The 21,243-nt window shown below is 39.1% G+C and overlaps 1 protein-coding gene across 5 annotated transcripts in view; it reads left to right on the top strand.

The window, feature by feature from the left end:
- LOC122870371 (phospholipid-transporting ATPase ABCA1-like) overlaps positions 1 to 21,243 on the top strand; it is a 165,570-nt gene that overhangs the window by 96,445 nt on the left and 47,882 nt on the right. For all 5 annotated transcript variants that reach the window (XM_044184497.1, XM_044184496.1, XM_044184495.1 and 2 more), the window contains 6 exons: positions 3,130 to 3,228; positions 3,983 to 4,172; positions 13,196 to 13,290; positions 13,981 to 14,086; positions 17,467 to 17,541; positions 20,429 to 20,598. In XM_044184497.1, the coding sequence (XP_044040432.1) occupies positions 3,130 to 3,228; positions 3,983 to 4,172; positions 13,196 to 13,290; positions 13,981 to 14,086; positions 17,467 to 17,541; positions 20,429 to 20,598 (735 nt within the window). The remainder of the gene's footprint in view (positions 1 to 3,129; positions 3,229 to 3,982; positions 4,173 to 13,195; positions 13,291 to 13,980; positions 14,087 to 17,466; positions 17,542 to 20,428; positions 20,599 to 21,243) is intronic.

Consider the following 21,243-nt stretch of genomic DNA (forward strand, 5'->3'; position numbering starts at 1 on the left):
CAGCTTGACACTAAACAGTTGATGTTTCTTTTCTTATTAGAGTAATTGATCTCTTCTTTATGTCAACACAAAACAGCATGCGACAAGTGGGAATAAAATCCTGGCTCACAAGCAAGGGTTCAAGATTCATTAATGGGATTTCAGAGTCAGCTCCTCAATGGACTTTGTCACATAGTTTCTGCCAAAGTGGCAAAACTGCACATTCAGTTTTCTCAGGAATTCCTGGGAACCGATCTTGTACGATACATTTTAAAACTGGAGTGTTCTTAATTTCTCTGACATTCCCTCTGGTCAATTATTAAATATTGTCTTTTCTCTTGAGTGACTTTAAAACATCCTGCTTGATGATGACTGTCTGATTAAAAGTAGTGTGCCTTTTCATTTTAAAAGTTCATTCAGAGGAGCATTACAGTACTATATACATCAAAAATTTTAATGATGCTGTAGTTTGTCAAGCAGGGGAACCAGGAAAACAGGAGTAGGACCCATAATGCAGACAACGGAGGCAGAGAAATGCAGTTTAGGGATTTAATGGCTGCACAAGGACTTGGCAGTATTTTTAGTTTTTGGTTTAAATTGTTTTGTTTTTTAGAAATTGGAATGAGGTTATATTTACACTCCAAATAATAGATCAAGAACACTTTCATATTCTCCAAAGGGGTTATTCCTGTAACATAATATAGCCTTCATCTGACTTTCTTCTAATATTGTCTCAGTTCTTACTTCTATGATGTTTCATTTTGACTAGGTGAGCTATTCATTAGTTCCACTGTTTCTGTGTATATGCACAAGTCTTCATTTCGGAACTGTCCAATAGTTTTATTATCTTGAATAACGTGGTAACCCAGCCATTGTTAATTGCAAAACAGATGGCTGCACATAATCCATTTTTACAATCAGACCACTTCAATTGCGCTCACTGGTGGCCAAGGAAATGACCGTATGACCTTCACTGAGACACCTCTAAATGAAACAATGAACACTGTATTAATCCAAATGGTTGGCTGGGCTGTGGCCACTGCTGGCAGAAAGCCATCACGATGGTCTTTATGAAACACTGTGTTTTAACTCCCCCGATACCCTTAAGATAAAGGGCAGAGTGTGTGTGGTTAGTAATGAGAATGAAATTGGAATGGGAAGATTGTTTAACTGAGACACAGGGCTTAGATATGTACAGGACACTCCGACGATAATGAAAGGCTGTGAAGAGCCTATAATGTACACAGAATCTTGAACAGGCTCATATTGGTCCATGCTTGCCCAAGAATACACATCAGGACAGCGCTGGACTCAAGTTATAGAGATAAATGCACATCACTATACAGTCAATGTTGTTTTGGGAACTCATGTTTATGATTTTTGGTAAAGTCAATGATTTCTCTCTTACTCTTTATTAAGAAGCCCCAGTCTCATGCAGCATTGCTGTCATGTATTTACTTGAAATGCACCACATTTGATCCCCTGGTGTACATGTCTCATTTCTTTTCAGGCCTTCTTGGATGTCAAGATACGTTTAAGATTAATGATCATCTAAACTCCCGTGCTTTGCCAATGTGGAAGACAGATTAGATGATTTAGAAAATCTTAATCAATTGTGACGGGGGACAGATTAGAAGACTTGTAAATCTTAACCAGTTGTGACATTTCATTGTATACCAAACATAATGACAGATTTCAGAGGTTTTTGTCTTTCAGACTACTTGATTCGGTAGAACTGCTATAAGTATTACTCGTCACTTATCACACAATGAACTGAGATTGTTCTTCTGGCTCACAATATATCACTGACTGAAGTGATTTCAGGACCTCTAATATCAAAATAGTGTTGTTGTTCAATGTGACACCAGTCAAACCAACAATAGTCAAGACAAGTCAGACTTAGCTTTCTCTGCTTCATCTTTATGTAAACTTAGCTCTTTTTGTTTTTTGGCAGTCTTCTATTTGGTCAGGTTCACACCAGTCTTGTTTAGTCTGGTTTAACCGAACCCTGGAGCGTTTACCCCCTTGGTACGGTTAGTTTGGGTCGGTGTGAACGCAACAACCCCTCTCTGGGTCTACCTCGAAAGGGTGGTCTCGGACTGCTGTCAAGTGAACTCTGGAGCAGTTCATTTCTGGTGTGAACACCATTCAAACCAATCACAGGAAGCTTACCACTGTATGTGTCATTTTATTGGTTAAAAAACATTTTCTCTTCCTCTTTTGGTGATTTTGACATCTTCCTCTAAATGCCTGCATTCTAAAATTATTTTATACCCACCGTCTTACAAAACGTTAATATGCATGGTCCTCTAAAGTCTGCTGATATGCGCTGCAGATCAACACCAACATGAACAGAATGATTCCAGGTAGAAATTTGGAGGGGTTTGTTGTCTTTTTACCTGCAGACAGTACGACCAAGAAGCTAATGACATTTCCACCACTAGGCTTTTGTTTACAATTTCTGGACCGTTTGAGTTTTGCCATTGTAAACACAAACTGGGCCAGTTCGAAAATTGAAACAATGTATCATCCTCGCATTGGTTCGATTCAAGGACCGGACCTTTATGTCTGAACACACCCTTAAAGATGTCTGGTTGCAAAATCAAGCATTTTGATATCTGCAAGGCTGCACAGGCCATTCTGTAAATCGATTCAGCTAGATAGACTCTCTAGACTGGAATGAAAATAAATCTTAGCCGATCATTGGTCCACCAAGACTCTGATTAGTATTTCCATTTTGAATGTCTAGATGGGTAATTACAGTGTAAATCAGGCTAGAGGTTATCCTCTAGTGTTAAAGCCTAATCCAAGCTCTCCTTGAACCAATCAATGCTACAGCCATGCCTAGTGTCACTTCACATTTTAGATGGTAATTTAATGTTTTTCTAATTCCAATTTTTTTTTCTAGTAAGACAGTTATACCATCGCTCTACTAAAAGGGGCCATGGTCCAAGCTTTTTGTTTTTGTTTTCCTTCTATGCTTGTGTCAGAACATAAGACCCAATTAATGCTTTTTGCTCTGTTTTATTGACATTGTGACAGATAGCATGTGTGTACCTACTGTGAGGTTTTAAATTGAAAACCTTATTGCACACTGAAATGTTTGAATGCGTTATGTGTTATTATTTATTATATTCCCAATATTTACAGCAATGACGGCCCAGATAATGTGGAGGTATCTCAGGTGGTGGAAACCTTGGTAAACAATCCTGGCTTTGGAACTCGCTGCATGAATGGAGACCCAATACCGTAAGTGTTTTTGAGTACACAAGATGCCAAAAGAATAGCATTAGTGTGTGTACATGCATTCATGCCAAATGGTACTTATAAAGTGTTAAACTTTGCTAGCTGTGTATGTGTGTCTTGTAGTCACACATCTGTGTATACACATATGCAAACATGGAGTCATATATGTCTGAGCATGTGTCTGTGCCTCCTTCAAGAAATCCAGCAGCAGAAATAGAACAAAATGTAAGAAAGCCAAGTAATCCAGAGCATTGGAAAGGAATGCTCTGCATGATTTTGAAAAGCAAACGATCAAAATGGAATTTTTACTGAGCTTAGAGCCCACATAGTTCACAAGTGCTTGTGCATCACAAAGGCCGTGAGCATCCTAATGTGCTTAAGTTCTTCAAACACAGACCACACACATTAATTCAGAGGTATTATCAAGCAGTCTTTAAAAAATATCTTATGTGTGACTCATGTTTATACTAAGTGGGTAAAAAGAAACCCCTCCGATGGCATACGATATCCAGTTAACATAATATCTGAAATATCTCGATTCACTCTCATTATTCTGATTCTCCTTTCCCTCTCATTCTCTTCACTACTTATCAAGCTTTACTGCTTTCCTGACTTATCACAAGTTTTTTACCATGCTACACAACAGATACAATTGTGGTTAAGATTAAAGAGCATATTGTGCATATATTTTTCAGCAGATATGGTTGGCAAGGAGTCAACTATTACCACTCATATTCCATCCATTGTTTTCTCTTAGGAAGTTACCGTGTTCTTCTAGTGGCTCTGATTGGTTCACTCCATCTGTGGATCAGTCCGTCACTGACATCTTCCTCAACGGGAACTGGAGCATGTCTAACCCCTCCCCCTCCTGTCAGTGCAGCACGCCGAAACGGACGATCATGTTACCTGACTGTCCACTCGGTGCAGGAGGACTCCCTCCACCTCAGGTTAGTCTCTTACACTGGAGCTTGTGACTTTTGGTAGGAGGGTGGTGTGGTAGTCAGAGTCACTGTTATGTGACTCAGGGTCATAGATTTGATGCCCTTCAACAGCCACTAGGTCCCTCGAGCAAGACCGTTAAACCCTGCCTGAACCAGGGCCGCTGGGTACGGGGTACTCCTGTTTGCCTGTGAACTGTGGTAAAATGTGAATGTGTGTCACAGTGGGATATACTGCAGCAAGAGAGTGGAATGGAATGGTAAATCTAAGAAATAAAAAATAAATCAGTGTCACAACAGTACAATAAAAAATGCTTCTCATGGGAGCGTTTGGGTTGCAGTGTGAAAGTCCCAGTCAGCATCATTTTGATTTGGAAATGTAAAGGTGCTTACTAACAAGGAATTTGCATTGCATTGCAAAATGTAAATCAGCCTTTTGTGCTGCCTCCCTTTTGTAAACTAGCGTGCATGCATGAAAGTAGAGCCAAAATTGATTCCACTGAAAATACCTGAATTGGCCATTGCCAATGATTTAAGCTTGTTACCTGCTAAATATTCAGTTCAAATACACCCACAGTGTCCTTTTACTCTTTCAGGTATATGCCAACCTTTCACCTTGTAGCATCTTTTAGAACATTTTATTGTATGCACTGCCAGCATATACTTTGCAAAGGACCTCACCTCTTTCTGCTCACAAGGAGCGGGGGAGTTCTGATGTCTGATACCTGAGATTTGGCTGCAAAACAGCATTGTATTTATAGCTAACTCACAATTTAGCACTTTCAGCTTCATTTTCATACAGACAAGCAGTCTCTGCTGATTGGTCCTGCAAGACCTGTAGCTGATGTTGTTGGCATGCTTCTGTTGTTTTTTCCCCCAATGCTACGGGTGAGCATAGGTAGTCCTGTGATAATACACAGTCATTGTGCAGGTTGGATAGCTTTCTATTCTCATGCAATAGCATGACAGACAAACTGCTAGATGGCAACAGTTTGTAAATCATAACAGATGTCTTTGTCACACTAAAACAGCATTTCAAGAACTTTCAATCAGCACTCAAAAATCATTTGGGGACATAAGGTGATAACTCACACAGACTGGAATGTGGGCTGGTGGATAGCCTTGGTATAACTGGATAGTTTAAGTAAGTGTACAATAGCCAGAAAGTTTCATATGTAACACAGGGTTCCAGACTAACTTTTTACATTGGTGACACTGGTGCTCCTAACTTTTTCATTTAGATGCACCAGTACATAATTTAAATGCACCCAATAATACATTTTTCAAGCATTATTTTAAGCAAATAATAAAGCATTACTTTTTTTTGGGGGGGGGTAATATATACAACACAGACAACAGAGGGTTGTATAATGAGATTTGGGTTGTATTTCCCCTTATGCTACTCCCAAAAACAAATGTTATATAGGCTAATATTTGAAAGAATACATTGATACATTACCCTATTTCTAGTAAGCTATTTCACCATTTTAATTCTACTTAATTCTCCACCTTGTTTACTCACAAACTACATTAACTTGCTCACTTTGCTTCCCGCCCCACCTCTTTCTGTTTCTGCTCTGTTAACTTTCTTCGACAGCAGTATGTTATACAGTATAAAGTCACCCAAAAAACACAATTTGCGTTTTGGATTTTTTCACCCGTGGTTCCGTTTTCACAACAGCTGGTGACCCGCGTGTGGAGGAGGAAACGATCAAAATCAATGTGGTACCAAATGACATCGGCACCAACAGATGCACTTACAAGCTTTAACAAAACAACAGCATATGTAGGCCTATATAAAGTGGAGACTCTCTCTCAAATGGGCATGTGCCATTGTCAGTAGGCTGCACAGGAGGGGAAGAGCGAGGGGAGATTGTCCACTCTTTAATCGATCGCAGATGGTGTCGTTTTAAAACATTTTTTTTTATCAGACCTGCTAAATTTCAGGCGCACTAGTGCAACCAATGAAAATGTTTAGTCGCACTTGCTAGATTTTTGGTCGCATTTTTGATCGCACCCTGGAGTAACACAAATACCAACAGAGATACATGATATGTCATGTAGATATAATATAGCAGATTTGTTTGTATATACAGCCTCGCAGACAAGGCACAGTGAATGCACACTGACTAATTTATTTAGATGGACAATATTTCCAGCTGGATCTTCATATAGTCAAATCTTTTCTTTGAGGCTGATTTTCACTAGCATTGCCCCAACATGTCATGTGTTTATAACTCCTTCTAGTGTTTTGGACCATTCAGAAAAGTGCTTGATATGTATTCCTCAACTCTTGAATAGCTATATTTGGCTGTTATTTTAAAAATAAATTCCATTTATCCTTCACTTCAGTGAATTAACTTCAAATATGACAATCATAGCAGTGACCTTTATTTTGAGAAAAATATAAATTCATGCTGTCTGATGATGGTACAGATTGCAGTAGTCATCATCAGCACAGCATGTATATTCATGAAATTGAGTCTCTCAATTAATGTTACACGTCAGGAGCCTTATCAACCCTTTCCACTCTCACACTTAACCTACACATAATTCCACTGCTTAAAGGTGCAATGTGCAAGAATTTATGAGATTTAAGAGTTTAAAACATTCAAGAGGAGTTTGCCTGATAGGAGTTAGTGTGTTTCTCTGCATCTCTGCGTCTTACTTTAGCTTGAGCTACTTTATAAAACTACATTATACAGTAAAACAGTTTGCATCAGTTTTCATTTGCACTTAAACACACGATATACAAACACACTCACACACTTAACCGCACTGAAGCGCTTTGAGTAGTCGGAAAGACTAGAAAGACACTATACAAGTACAGTCCATTTACCATTTACCATTTAACCGGAAAAGCAGGGGAAAACATGTGATAAGTTGTCTGAACCTCACAAGGGTAAGTTGGAGCTTTCGTTGAAGTATTTAAAATTTCCAGTAACAGTAATAAAAATGCATTGTAGTTAAATGGAAATATATTTCACACATGATCCAGTAACTGAAACTTAGTGGTTTTGACATTCCAGTGACACTATTTGAGAAAACTGAATCTTTTTGTTACTTTTATTCAGTATAATCATCCAAATTAAAATACAGCAACATGGCCTAAATCCCTATGAGTGAATATAGTTTTAAAGTAATATGTTACTTAGATCAAATTGGGATTTTTGGAGTTGGAATCAAAATGCCATTATATCTAATTAATGTGCTACTCAATGAAAAATATAAACTTTGTAGTGGGGAATCTAATTACACAATAGACAGTTATTAAGCTACTGTGGTTGAAAATGCCTTACAAGTTTTTAAAAGTGTCTGCTCTTATATGTCTATGATGTAAGTTTAAACAGTCAAAGCTTCAGTGTCACTTCTTAAGGGAAGTGAGGGGTTGTTAAAAAGAGATATTCTGGCCCAGTTAAGAAAATACGCACACAGTCGCATACAGATATATCTAAAATTATTTTGTCTCATAATTGCCTTGGCATTTCCCCCTTCAATATTTGACGTACTTGGGAGATGTCATCTTGGAAGGACAAATGAGAAATCCATAAAAAAGAGAGACTCCGCAAAGTCAATGACTTCCAACAAGCAGGACATGAAATGACACAGTTTGAAACTGCAGGGCTCATTCGCCACTCTTTTATTTTCCTTCCAATCCCCTATACCTCCCCTATACAATATTCCACGCTATGTAATGTGCCATTTCACACTCTCCACAGATCTGTAATGCCTCGTTGAACTTGTGTGAGTCTTGCTGTGTGCTCCTTCCTGTGACAAGGCCATCCAGGGCCACATTAAAGGAGCAACTGTCCAGGTATCATGTTATAGGATGATTGTTGAGACAGTCAAACAAGAGAAGTGCCCTTTCTGTAACCTTTTCTTTTCCCTGACGTTCGGTCCTAGCTTATGACAGCACTGTCAAGAAGTCCCCCATTTGTTGAGGTGCTACTTGTATCTTTGTATCTTCCCTGTACCCCGCTAGGCCATCAAGGTCTTTCTTTCTAACCCTCTTTTTTATTTTGTTCTTCTCCTCCACTCCACCTGCTTCTTCCATTTAAAACACCCTCACTCTTCTTTTTCATTATAGGTGCTTCTCGGCCTGAATCTTTGTCTGTTATTTTATACATTGCTACTACTTTGCTACTTTACTGGATTTCTACTTTATTGTGCCATGTAAGTGGCTGGTACTTTTAGTACACTTAGCCTCGGTGAAAAATTTTCTCCTTTATTTACAAGATCTTATTTGTTCCAATACGGATCCTGTAAAATTATATTAAATGGACTCTCATTTTTGCATGGAAACAACCTTGAGGACATTGCGTTATTATCATGCAACAAGATTATTGCCAGTTATGTCCCACTGTGGCTAAAGGAACTTTAAATTTAGGACAAGAGGAGAATACAGAAGAAGACAAGTGAGGGGAGGAGACCATTTATATGCAATACACATGCTGTTAACAGTCACATTTCTCTGTTCATCAGCTTCTTTTTGCATAATGCAACACTTTATTTATTTGGCAGGTGTCAGTTTTTGTAACAAAGTAAGCCAGCAAGCTTTGCAGCCTTTTATTTCATCAGCTAAAATCTTGAAAGATTTATACTACTGTGATAGTGTGTGCATTCATATGGTAGATTTTGAGGTGAAATGGTTGAGCATGGTCCTTTTTTTCAATCTTAGTGAAAAGACCCTTCTTTGCCAGCGTACTAGTCTAGTTTCTTTATAAATGACAATGAATTAGTATGTAGGTATGTAAGTATGTAAATGTAACCCTCCATCCCTCTCCAATCCTATTTGCCTCCCTGCTGTTAACTGCAATCCACCAGTGGGTCATAACCCATAGTTTACTGTTTTAAATGTAGTGTAGTACATAAGGTCAAGAGATAGAAACATATTGTGTTTCATTAGTGTGTCATTTTCACAGTATGCAGTCTGAATAATTTTTGCAGATTGACAGAATTGTTGCTTGTGGTTCGGAAGGATAAATATTATGACAAATGAATAGCATTTATTATGAATAAATGAATATGACATGCTGCTAAACACACATATGCACTTAAGAGTATACGTCCATGTACATGGGACCATATACATTTATCATCATTGTTACGTTGCTTACCCGTAGACTGTGGTTCATCACAAGGGGCCATAAATTAATGAAAGTCCAAGGCAGAGACCACCCACAGAAGCTGAGCACATTGTGAGGATGTATTCCCTTTGACCTGAAAGCTTCCCCTGTTGAATAACTCATGACAACGTGTACCAGCTTCACACTAGTTTTTCTTTTTTATCTTTTATCCTGCCCATCCTCCGAATGTGCCCTTGAGAAACTACAGAAAAGACGAGAGAGAAAAAAATACATGGACACATCACTACGGGAGGTAGTGTGAAATCATTGTTTCCATGGAAATGGCAGGCAACAGTAAGCCCATTATCAATTCTGAGGTATTGACTCTCATTCACTGGTGATATTTAACCTTCATAGATGAATAGGCCGTCATGCGTGTAGAGGAATTGATAAAGCCGCCACGTTCACCGAATTACGATTGATGTCTTTATCATTTGGAGACTGGCCTAACTACAGCTTGCTTGCAAATTACTCTCCTTGGCCTCATCTATCAGGCTATCGAAGTTGGGCATTGGTTTACCATTTGTGTGGGGAAAAAAGAGTTCTGCATGGGAAATACATCTACAATTATCTAGTTTGTTGGTTTGAGAATAAAACTGCGTAAACACTAAGTAAGTCTTTCAGTAAGATTATTTGTTTAGAAAAGAAAGCTTCTGTGTGGCCTATTCATTTAAATTCAGAACAAAAATCAGCAGGACTGACATATTATTGTTATTTTATGTTATAATTTATTCATGTCAATGAAACCATAATGAATCTGTAAACTTTACATCTGAGGGCAGGTTTTTTTCTGCACCAACAGCTGTTGCCAAAGAACAAATCCAACTAACTGCAGATCAGCTCCAAAGCTCACCAGTCCTGGCAAACACAACAGGCTGACACATCTTTTCTCTGTTGGGCCCTGTTGATTTGTCACTTTGACTCCCAACACGCGCAGATCCATTTTAGTGTAAAACGACCTGTCCAGAGCCAAACTCTCAGCAGAAGGCAAGAGATGCTCGAAAACAAAAGCAGAACAGTCATTGAATTGTGAGGTGAGGCAAATGCTGGATGAGGCAGTGGTTTTCCTTTGTTGTGGCTAAACAGAATCTGCAACTAAATCTCTCGTGAACTGGGACAGAATAGCCGAGCAGCTTTTTGTTGTGGGTTAGTAACTGCATCTTTGGAACCAAGCGAGTGCTTTACACATTACTCCAGCTATTATCTAATGGTATTGTTTGGCCCAGTTTAAAATGATTGTTGTGATGTGATCATATCGGACATAATCACACAACACACTGAAATGCGCTGAACTGAAGAGCAGCTCCTGAAATACACATGATGACACACAATTACACAGTAGGCCACTTCCACTCCCAACTCATCATTTCATAATGAGTTAAATGATTGCAAAAGAACTTTGCATGTGCTGAAACATATTGTTTTGCATGAAAACACATTTAACCTGATCATCGCATGCAAAACTTCAAGTCAGAGGACAAGTGACGGTACACCTTAACATGTTTAATTATAGAAGATTCTGCTTTCCCGAGATTGCTTTTTTTTGTACACACTAGATTACTAGAATTTGAATTTTACCTTAGAGGAACATGTCGATATAAACAGTGCCAAGATTAATATGAACACGGCACAGTCTCTTATCTCTCCAGTGCTCGAGTATGCCAGCTCATTCAACAGATTTGATTACTCCTTAGTTTACATTTCCCTCACCCCTGTTTGCTTCCCGAGCTATCAAGCCACCGATGTGTTTTGGAGAACTGATGTTATGTACAGAATGCCAAGCACACTGAAGCTGTGAGATGCAGGCCCAGGTATTGCACAATCACGTAATGTTCCCATTTCAGTCTTTTTGATGGGTGATATGGACCAAGGCCAAAGTAATTAGACCCATACTGACTGTATGCTTGGGTATAAACTTATTGTACACACAGCGGAGTGTAAAATCTCTTATTTTTGGTTTTGTTTGTTTCAGAGTTCCTGTGGCTTTTCGAAAAGCGAAGCATGTTTGTTCAGAGATAAGCCAAGGTTGCTGTGCCGTTTGTCCTCCTTATCTCTGATTCATAAGCCTGATGGGTCCTTTTCTTCCTCTGCTTTCTCCTTCTGTTTGTTCTTTGCCTTGTGATTCGGGTTCTCCTCCTCTTCTCTTCTTCTCTTTCCTCCTGTGCTCTTTTACCTTATGTTTCTATCCTCTATCCACTCCTGCTCTGCTTTCTTCTCTTATTTGTTTTATAGCGACTTCTTTAATCTTGATTCTAATCTTTTTTTATTCTACCATGTACTGTAAAACCCAAACAAAGAGTGATTTATCTCTAAAGGGAGTTTTGGACCCAGGAATGAAAGGGATGCAAAACAAAGGCCCTTCCAACTGATACCAGGACATCTACTCCTTCATAGACATCTACTGTATGTTATAAGTGACACACAAAGGTATAAAGACACACAAAGGTAATTGACACACAGGGGTAACCGATTAAACAACACATCATTTGTACCCAAAGCTCGCACATCAAGCTGTTTGTACAGAAGGTTAGATAACCAGCGTAACTAGGGGGTACGTTGGTAAATTGTGTTGCAGTCGGGGGTCTCAATTGCACTTTATCAAAGATCACTCTGCTAATTAACATTGTGTTACCCCTCTAAAAAAGCAGGGCTAAAACAGCTTGGTGTTGGCGTGTGTGTGTGTACTGGAAAGTATCAGTCTACATATCGTGGAGTGTATTCATGTCGCACCCTCCCTTAATTGGACATTTGATTGTACCCAATTTATCCACAGAAGGGCATCTAATTAGGGTCCTTTGACATTAGACACAGCTTTTGCAGCTTTGGCGGGGGTCTAGATTTCAGCCTGGCTTCCCATAGCCAGGCTTAATTGACTGTTATGATAAGGGTTGAGAGAATGTGTTCCACGGTGCTGTGAACAGAAATCACCTGCAAAATTGTTCTTGCTCTTAAATTTTGTTGATTTTGCATCAAATGGATGAGTTTTTATGCAGTTGTGCCTGCTGTAGTCTGTCTGTGGTCAGCCTTTCTGCTCATGATGCTGCACTACACACAGGCGCACAGTTAAGTGCTATATGCAAACGTTTTGTATCCTTCCATAAGAAAAAGAAATGGCGCTGCACGTCCTGAGAATCATATATCCCCAAACATTATCTTCAGATTAACCTTGAATTTTTAGAATTTCACAAGTGTTTTGAAAAGGTTTTCTGCTTCTTAAACTTAAATTTGCTCTAAGCTATACTTTTGTATTAACATTGGATGACTTGACTATGTTTAATGTGAATGGCATCACTCATAGTGACGAACTCACAGAACATTATCACCAAACTCTACAGTTCCCCTCAGCTCTACGGAGCATTTTGGTATTTTTCAGCTCATTGTTTTGGTTTCGAGGTTTCAAGGTCAACCTTTCCAACAGCAGGAGGCAGCTGTTTTCAGTGAAAAAGCTCTGATAAACCCACTGTATGATACCAGAACAGCACCAATAGCAGACAAAAATAGCGACTAGTGGTTAAATAAAGTGTAGCCTTTAGCATCTTAAGAACCAGATATTATTTTTCTTAGGAGTTGGTAGAAAACAAAAGAGAGCTAAAATGAGAGTGAACATTGGAGTTCACCAGGTGACCAAAAACATGACTCCAAATAAATGCCAATGTTGCTCCCTATCTCCTGGATGTATAAATAGGCAGCTGTTTGCTAATATGTTCATATCATCCATATCAGCTTTATTAGGTGATAATATGTCAGTATTGTGTTTATAGCATGTTGTGCTGCCCCCAAGTGGCCAAAATAAATATGCAGGTTTAAGCTCAAGATCACTAAAACAAAAATAACAAATGGCAAGCCAATAGTGTGTATTTACTTTGCTAACATTTCGACTTTTTTGGCTTTTTCTCTTTTTAACAGAGGATCCAGAACACAACAGAGACATTGTTGGATTTAACTGGACGGAACATGACAGACTTCTTGGTCAAAACGTTTGAACACTCGGGTAAATCAAGGTAATGCATGTCAGCGTGAATGTTGTGAATATTGACATCCAATAGTAATAGAGTTTTTTGAATATGTGTCACAATATGTGTTTTGAATATGTGTTTTTGAATCAGGGTGTCACAGTGCATTCACATATCTGATAGCAGATAGAGACTAGTGACTTTCCTCAGGTGCTTTGGCCACAGATTTCCTTTTTCTTTTGACACAAAGAGAGCCAAATTACTACCTGGGCTGCTGTTATGGTGTTGGTGCATCCACTTTTAGAAGGTCAGTTGAGTGTAATATGAATGAAAGGACAAAATCCTGCACACTGTGCTTCCATTTTCATCTGTACATGTTATGCAGTTGTCATGCTTTGACAGATCCTGCTGGGCCTCGCTTTGATACGCTTCTCTTACCCTATCATTTTACTGTATGAAAACATTTAGAGAAAACTGTCAGTGAAAGAATTAATTGATTGTATGCATTAGGTTGATGTGTTTGTCCAACCCTGTCAATGTTTGGTCATGTTTACAGGACATATTGTTCATGTCCATATTTCCACTGTAATATCTGCTTTTACTGTATATCTGTATCTCATGTGTCCTTGTGTGTGTAGCTATGCAGAGCAAGTGTGAAAATGCGGGCTGTGTGTATCCTTGGCATTACTCACATGCTCTTACCTCCACTTGAACCTCCCTCTCTTTCTGCCGCTCCAGGTATGGAGGGATCTCTGTTGGAGCGGTCAACTCCCAAGTCCGTCTGACCGAGGGAGCAATCGAAGCTGCATTCAGTGATCTAAAAGACCTATTCATTTTATTTCAGGTATGTAATAAATATTGGTATTCACAGAGTCAAACCTGTTGATAGGACAGGAGTAGTTGAATAGCCCGTAGGCATCTACAAAGTCTTTGTAGATGCCCGAGGACAAAAACACCTCTCTCAAATCACCAGTGTGCTGCTCTTCAAATTGGGCTTTGTTAAATACGGTCAAATAGGTCCTATTGTCTGAAACCAGTTTAATATGTCAAAGCTAATCCACATTTTAGCAAAATAGGTACAGCATGGCTGTAGAATCTTAGTCTTTTTTTAATGTGCTGCAAGTTGTTGTTAGATCTATTTGTCTCCATCAGTTGTAAAATTTCACAAATTTTGTTTTACTAAATTATAGAGTCCACATCCTTCTAGCACTATTTTACCCTATGATGTTACAATATATTTGCACTGAACTCCATGTTCTTCCTGTTAATTCAAACAGGCCTGGCATTGCTTTGACACATATTAACGTACATCAATCATAAAAATCAAACTTTGAGTTATGATCATCAGTATTGTGACTTTTGTTTTGTAACTCTTTGTCCAACACTAAATGTTTAGACTAGTTTTGTGACTGAAGAAGTGGTTCAGAAACAGCTTTTCTCCTGTCAAGGCTGCAGTTTGCCAGTTGTCTTTTGAGTGAGCTGCTCCTAATTGGAGCATGGCGTTCTTTGTTCAGTTAGCTTTGTATCTTGGGAACAGGTGATGTTATTTGTCATGGACTTTTGGACCCCACTGAATTCTTGAACGATTGAGAAAGAAGAATGAAAGCAAAGATGAGAGAAGGTTTAGATTCTTCAAATCCATTTTGCTGAGTGTCCATGGCAACAAGCTATGATTGTGCATTGATTTGAATAAATCGAGGAATCTGGGTCTTCACTGCACAAGAACACATTTTTGTACTTTTTTAACTTTATCTACTTTAACTAACGCAATTCAGTTCATGTAGAAACATTCATACACTTTTACTCATGCAGTGTTTCTTGAACTTGATATCAACTCACTTGTCCCCTCCTTGTATCTCTCCCTATCTCTCTCTCAGCCTCTCTCTTGCATGCACACAGTCTCTCATTAACATTTAAAATTTTGGACGTTCAAACTACTTTGAGATCAGCACACTGCTTCGCCCTCAGGCGTCTCCGGTCTCATCCCTTCCCAGGCTCCCTTCTCTGTCTCCGGGATCTCAACGCTAATGTGACTTTAATTCGTGCAGCGGTGGTGATGTAACCCTAATGGCCGGGCATTAGCAGTTCCAGTGCTACACTGTCCTTGGGAAATGTCTGGCTCTCTACTGCTCGCCAGGCATTGTGATATGAGACGTTAACGGGAAGTAGCGTGCTTTTGCACTCAGAGCCACCTGCGCAGACTGGGAAGTGGGCTTTAAAATTTCTGTTTAATTGCATTTCCTGTGTCTAGCAGGTAGAAATGGGGCTTGTGCTGCAAGAGACGATGGGAACGATTAGAATAAGAAAGCATATGTGCTAGAAATTGTTTAATTAAGCCAAAAAAAATTATCTCAGGTGGCACAGTGTCTTATGTAGATGGTGTTAATATCACTGCTGTTCCCTGAAATGTTTATTTAACCTTCTCAAACAACATTTTGTTTTATTATTGATATTATTCAGAGAAATAAGCCCCTGATTTAACAAACCATGAACTCCTTCCTGGCAAGTTCTCAATACACTCTCTCTCACATGCACACACACACACGCAGACACATATTAACACACTGTCACACAGACCATTTGACCACTGAACTGTGCAGGCCACTTTGGAATACAAGCCAAAAAAGTCACCACACACTCAAGTGGCTTTATTGCTGTGTCGTTAGCCGTGGCACCGGCAGGTCCACTGGCCAAACCAGCCTTGTCATTGTCCTTGAGCGGGGAGGAGTTTGTCAAGGATTAGACCCAGGCAGCTGCTGGCCCACTTCTCATCTTGTTTCAGCCACCGCTAATCCTCAGGATGGCCGCCTATTGGTGCCGCCCGTTGCTGCTTGGCACGATGCAAACCGGAGTGAAGTAAAAACACACAGTACTGTAAAGATTCCCTTGCTTTTGCTGGAGGATGCATTACAGACAAGAGTAGGAGTCTTGTTCTCCGGTGTATGAATAGGTAATGACTTGGAACAGAGGGGATGTTATTTAACACAAATACTCCTGTCAGTGTAGATGGGGGTGTTTTTTTTTATTTCACACTGTGATATGGAAAGAGATGAAGAGTTCATGCTGTGTTACTGAATTGATATGTAAACATTTTGTTATGCCAAAGGAGCAGACTTGATATATGGCAAGGCAAAAAAAAAAAGCTCTGAATACATTCTTAAAATGTTTCCAAATTTCTGAGAATGTCACAATGTGGTGTAGGATTGGCTGAGTGAAGGATTGTGGGATAGAAAAAGTAAGAACAGAAGTAGTATGATCTCCTCAGTCCCTTGTCCTTATGTAACTGTCTTGGGGGCTCGAGATATCTTTTTTCTGTCTATTCCTTTCCGCACTCCCTCTTTCAGAGCAGACAAGCACTTGCACCTGAGCACACACTTGCATTCTTGAGATGTCTTTCTTGATTTTTCTCCTCTTATTTTTTCTACCCCCCACCTCTCTCCCCAGTTGTCACCTGCACTTTTCTTCCACCAACCTCTCCTCACTCCATACCACATCCACTCTCCCCCCCTTTTCCCCTCCTATCCTTTGCTATACCCCTGTGATGAAGGCAGGGTCCAACAGGAGGTCCATTTGCATTTATATCACACATGTAATGTGGTCAGTGCTGGGCTGAACAGCATGGTATCGACATGACACTTTGGAAATCGCATGCCTGTCATCTCAAGCCCTCATCCCAAGGCTCATTTCACATGAAACACGAGTGGAGAAGAGCAGATTTTTAATGCAACCTGTCCAGTCTACCTCCGCCATTTTCCTCCTCACCTCATCACAAAACCAAGCAGACACTCTGTACTATGTGGAAAATACTTTTTCTTTTGCTGTTATTTTCATTTCTATCTGTATATGAACACTTACAAACCAGTCATGCTGTTTAAATCTGATTGGTACATTAGGTAATCAAGCTATTTCTGTTGCTTGTGAATCTTTGTTTCATGTTCATCCTTTCATGATTTTAATTATTTCACACTATTTAATAAAACAGAAACGTCAGAGGAGGAAAGAAACTTGCAAGTAGCCAAAATAACAGGGGACACATTTTTCCCCAAGTCTGTGGGAAATAAGTGGCTCAGCACACCCAAATGCTCTCCGGAAGTCTTAGTTCTTGTCTCCCTCTGCCTCATGTTTTGCATTTCAAAGAGCAGTAGTGGTTTTCCAAGTGTATCCAATTAAGTCTCCAACTCAGTTTTTTTTTTTTTTTTTTTTTGTTTTCCTCATCTTCATTAGGATAATGTGACTGATCAGATCTTCCAGAAGGCTGAGACACTGCTGAAGAAGCTTGGAACCAGGGACAACGTGAAGGTATCATATTAATTGCCGTGTGCCCTTTTACTCTACTGTTTGATTTAATCCAATGCTATGAAAGTTATCATTAAACTTTCTGAGGTGAAATAAGGCAGGTGCAGTTTGGATTTCTGGGGAGGAATGATGGTGATTAGGAGAAACAGGACATAGACAGAGACAGTGGAGGGGCAAACCATCTTAAAACTGTCTACTCACCTTTTTTACTTAATTACAGTTTATGTAATTATAAATTATAAGGCCATAAATTCCTAATAAATTTTTGTAGCGTCAAACCTATATAACCTAATATATCTTGGCAAAAGTCGGGGGGAGACAGGCTGATAATAACACCTTGGGTTATGAGTAGATTGCAAAAAAATTAGACTATGGCATGATGGTTCAGTCTATTAATGCAAATACTACACTATGTCCTTAGAATGCAAAAGGGAGTGTGACTGAATAATTAAAGCCATTTTTGTACTAAATTCAATAAGTGCAAGCCTAATAGCAATAAATAAAGGTAGTGTGTTTTCATATATGTCATTGTACAGTGAATTAAAATGCAGTCTCAAAGGTAAGTATATAGTTTAGGTTGGCAACATCAGTGGTGGATGAAGTACTCAGATCCTTTAGTTAAGTAAATACAACAATCTAAAACGACTCCATTACAAGTAAAAGTCCTATATTCAAATTTCTGCTTTAGTAAAAGTACAGTATTGTCAGCAAAATGTACTTAAAGTATCAAAGTAAAAGTACTCAGAAAAATGGCTCCTGTGACTGATTATTATGTGACTATTATTATATACTATATATTATATATTACCTACTGATACATCAATGTGTAAGTAGCATTTTACTGTTGTAGCTGGTCCCAATGGAGCTAGTTTTAACAACTTTATATACTGTTAGGTAGTTTACTCCAGTGGTTCCCAACCTAATGAGGTAGGAAAGAAGGGAAAAAAGTAAAAGGTTTGAGTAAAAAAAGTTCTAATACACAGATTATCCTTTCATTTTTTTTAACTTCTTCATACTTCTTTATTTTTTGTAAAATATTGGATAATTTTACCTCTTTAGGCCTCAGTTATTCAAATTAAACCATCTGAGAAGTTTAGAGGGGAGATGTCTCTTTGGTGAAACTGCTCACCTCATAGACACCTAAAACATGGCAAAGGGCCTCAACTAGATGCAAAAGAGTGCGTTTTGTAAGGGGTCACAAAGCAAAAAGGTTGGGAACCACTGGTTTAATCTTCAACAGTGGATTGGATTTTATAAACTTATTACATGTTTGTTTCATGTAAAATCTTAATCTGAAAACTAGAATCGATAGCTGTCAAATAAATGTAGCGGAGTAAAAATTACATAGTAGCAGACAAAGGAAATACTCAAGGAAAGTACATGGCCTCCAAAGACATCCTCAAATTAAGTACTTGTGTACTTACTCAATATCTCATACAAATATCTCATTCTATTTTGTTGATGTTAAAAGTAGTTTCAGAAGTGGAAATACAAATGTGGCTTACCATCATATCTGCTCTCATATTTTTCACTCCTTCTATATCATCCAAGCTTGTACTTTTTACTATCTGTTATCTTGAGTACATCAAATGATGTTTAAGCTGCAGACCTTTCAGAAACTACAGGATGAAGGAAATATAATAGTAAAAACAAAATCAGTTATTCTGTGTGTGTGAGCTCGAGAGCGAGAACAGAGAGAGAAAGAGAGTCACAAACAGGCAGAAAGAGACAAGTGCATGTGTGTGTGTGTGCACATCTGCGTGTGTGCGTGCACATATACGTGTGTACTCGCGTTTCTCCATATTGTCCTCTGTGACGCGGTGTTATGTAGGGCTGACACACAAACACCATCCACTCTTAATTAGCGCTGCACTATCAGCGGGGAGTCCTCTCTCACTCCCACTCTCTTTCATCCATTCTTTTTCTTCTACACCCCAGCAGCCACAGACTCAGAGAATCAGTTACAGTACATTTAAAAAAAAAAGTGTGAAAGAATGTTTTTTACTCTGTCTCTGCAGTTAGCATGCTATGCCACATCGGGATTTGGCAGTCAATTCAGGCCTTTGTCTTCTATTAAATGAAAAAGAAATGTTTGTCAGCTTTATTGCTTATTCTTATAGAACAGTATGTTGCCCCGAAAAAATGTTTTGAGATTATTTGACCTCTCTCCTCAGAGCACCTTTTGTGCACTAAGTGGACAAAAATTGTATTTCTTACTGCATTCTAGCCATCACAAGACACAATATATCTAAGCACACACACACACGCACAAACAGATATAAACACAGAAAAATACAGAATAGAAAAAACATATATATGGGAACGTGCACAGTACTGTACTTAACATCTCACTGTGTGTTGCACAAAGAACCTTAGTGCATCTTCAAATGACAACAGCAACTCATTGTCACTGTCAATGCAAGGATTTTAAGTGATTTAACATACTTTCTTCACAATAGCTGATTGTGACAACTCAGCTGTTACAGCACAACTAGCACACAGATTCTGTCCTATCATTGTTTTGTACCTTTCTTTGCTACTTTCCTGGCTAATTAGCTTGCTAACAAACCCAGACAGAAATTTCCTTTAGTAAACTGGGATGACACAAGTTGTCAGAGCAGTTCTAAATGTCTTGGTAACCTTTTTGAAAAAGACATTCATCTCAGAATAAGGGTATTTCATCTGCAGCAGGCCCACATGCATGACGTATATCTTTTTGAAATGTCTCACCTTTCATAACCTGCATGTTAAATCTTTCCCATTATTTGTTGTATCAGACCAGTTGTATCGACCGTGGCGGTGCCAGATGTAGTTGCTAGGAGACATCTGAAACAACTGCAAAGCCTTTACATGCTGTTCTCAGTGCTAATGCTTGTCTCTACCTCGGCAGGTGTGGTTCTACAACCAGGCATGGCACGGCATGGCGTCCTTCCTCAGTGTGGCCAACAATGCAATCCTGAGGGGAAATCTGGCGGCAGGACAGGATCCCCACAAGTACGGCATCTCTGTGTCCAATCACCCCCTCAACCTCACCAAGGAGCAGCTCTCCTATGTTGCCATGTGAGTCATCAGACCAAAAAAAGGGTGAAGGATAGATGCTGCCGTGTTTTAGCATTGTGGAGCAAAGGTGCTACTTGAAAATTCCTTGCTGTTAGTCATTATTACATCCTATGTGCCTCGAAGCGGTCCAGGTCAGAAAAAACAGGGCAGGAACGTAGCCTCTAAAATCTAAAATATAGTGTTATTTAGAAATGTAACCAAGCTTGTTAGCATACAATGCTGACAGCATACTGCATGTACAACTTTATTTTTCAAATCCATATGTATAACACATTTCAGTGCATTGAGGATGTAAACACGTTAAAAGAAATGTTCTATAGTGTTTACAGTGCATGCTGCAATTATCTTCTTAAGTTTCCGCCTTAGAATTACAACATGTATTTTCTCTTGTTGGAAGACATAATTTTTGATTTTCTGACAATGCATCATGAGATGCAAAAGACAAAGACTGATGGTGACTGGGGAACTGAGAGAGAGAGATAAGGCAGAGTGAGAGGGACAGAGCAAGAGAAAGAAAAGCGGAGACAGCATAGACAAAGGAAGAACAGATGAGTAATAGACAATACAATAGAAAGTGTAAGACAGATATATGAGGGATTTCTTTGAGTATGCACAGATTTGGAGGCCCATGGGAGGCCCCTGAGA

The sequence above is a fragment of the Siniperca chuatsi genome, linkage group LG22 (assembly GCF_020085105.1).
Source record: "Siniperca chuatsi isolate FFG_IHB_CAS linkage group LG22, ASM2008510v1, whole genome shotgun sequence".
Lineage (NCBI taxonomy): Eukaryota > Metazoa > Chordata > Actinopteri > Centrarchiformes > Sinipercidae > Siniperca > Siniperca chuatsi.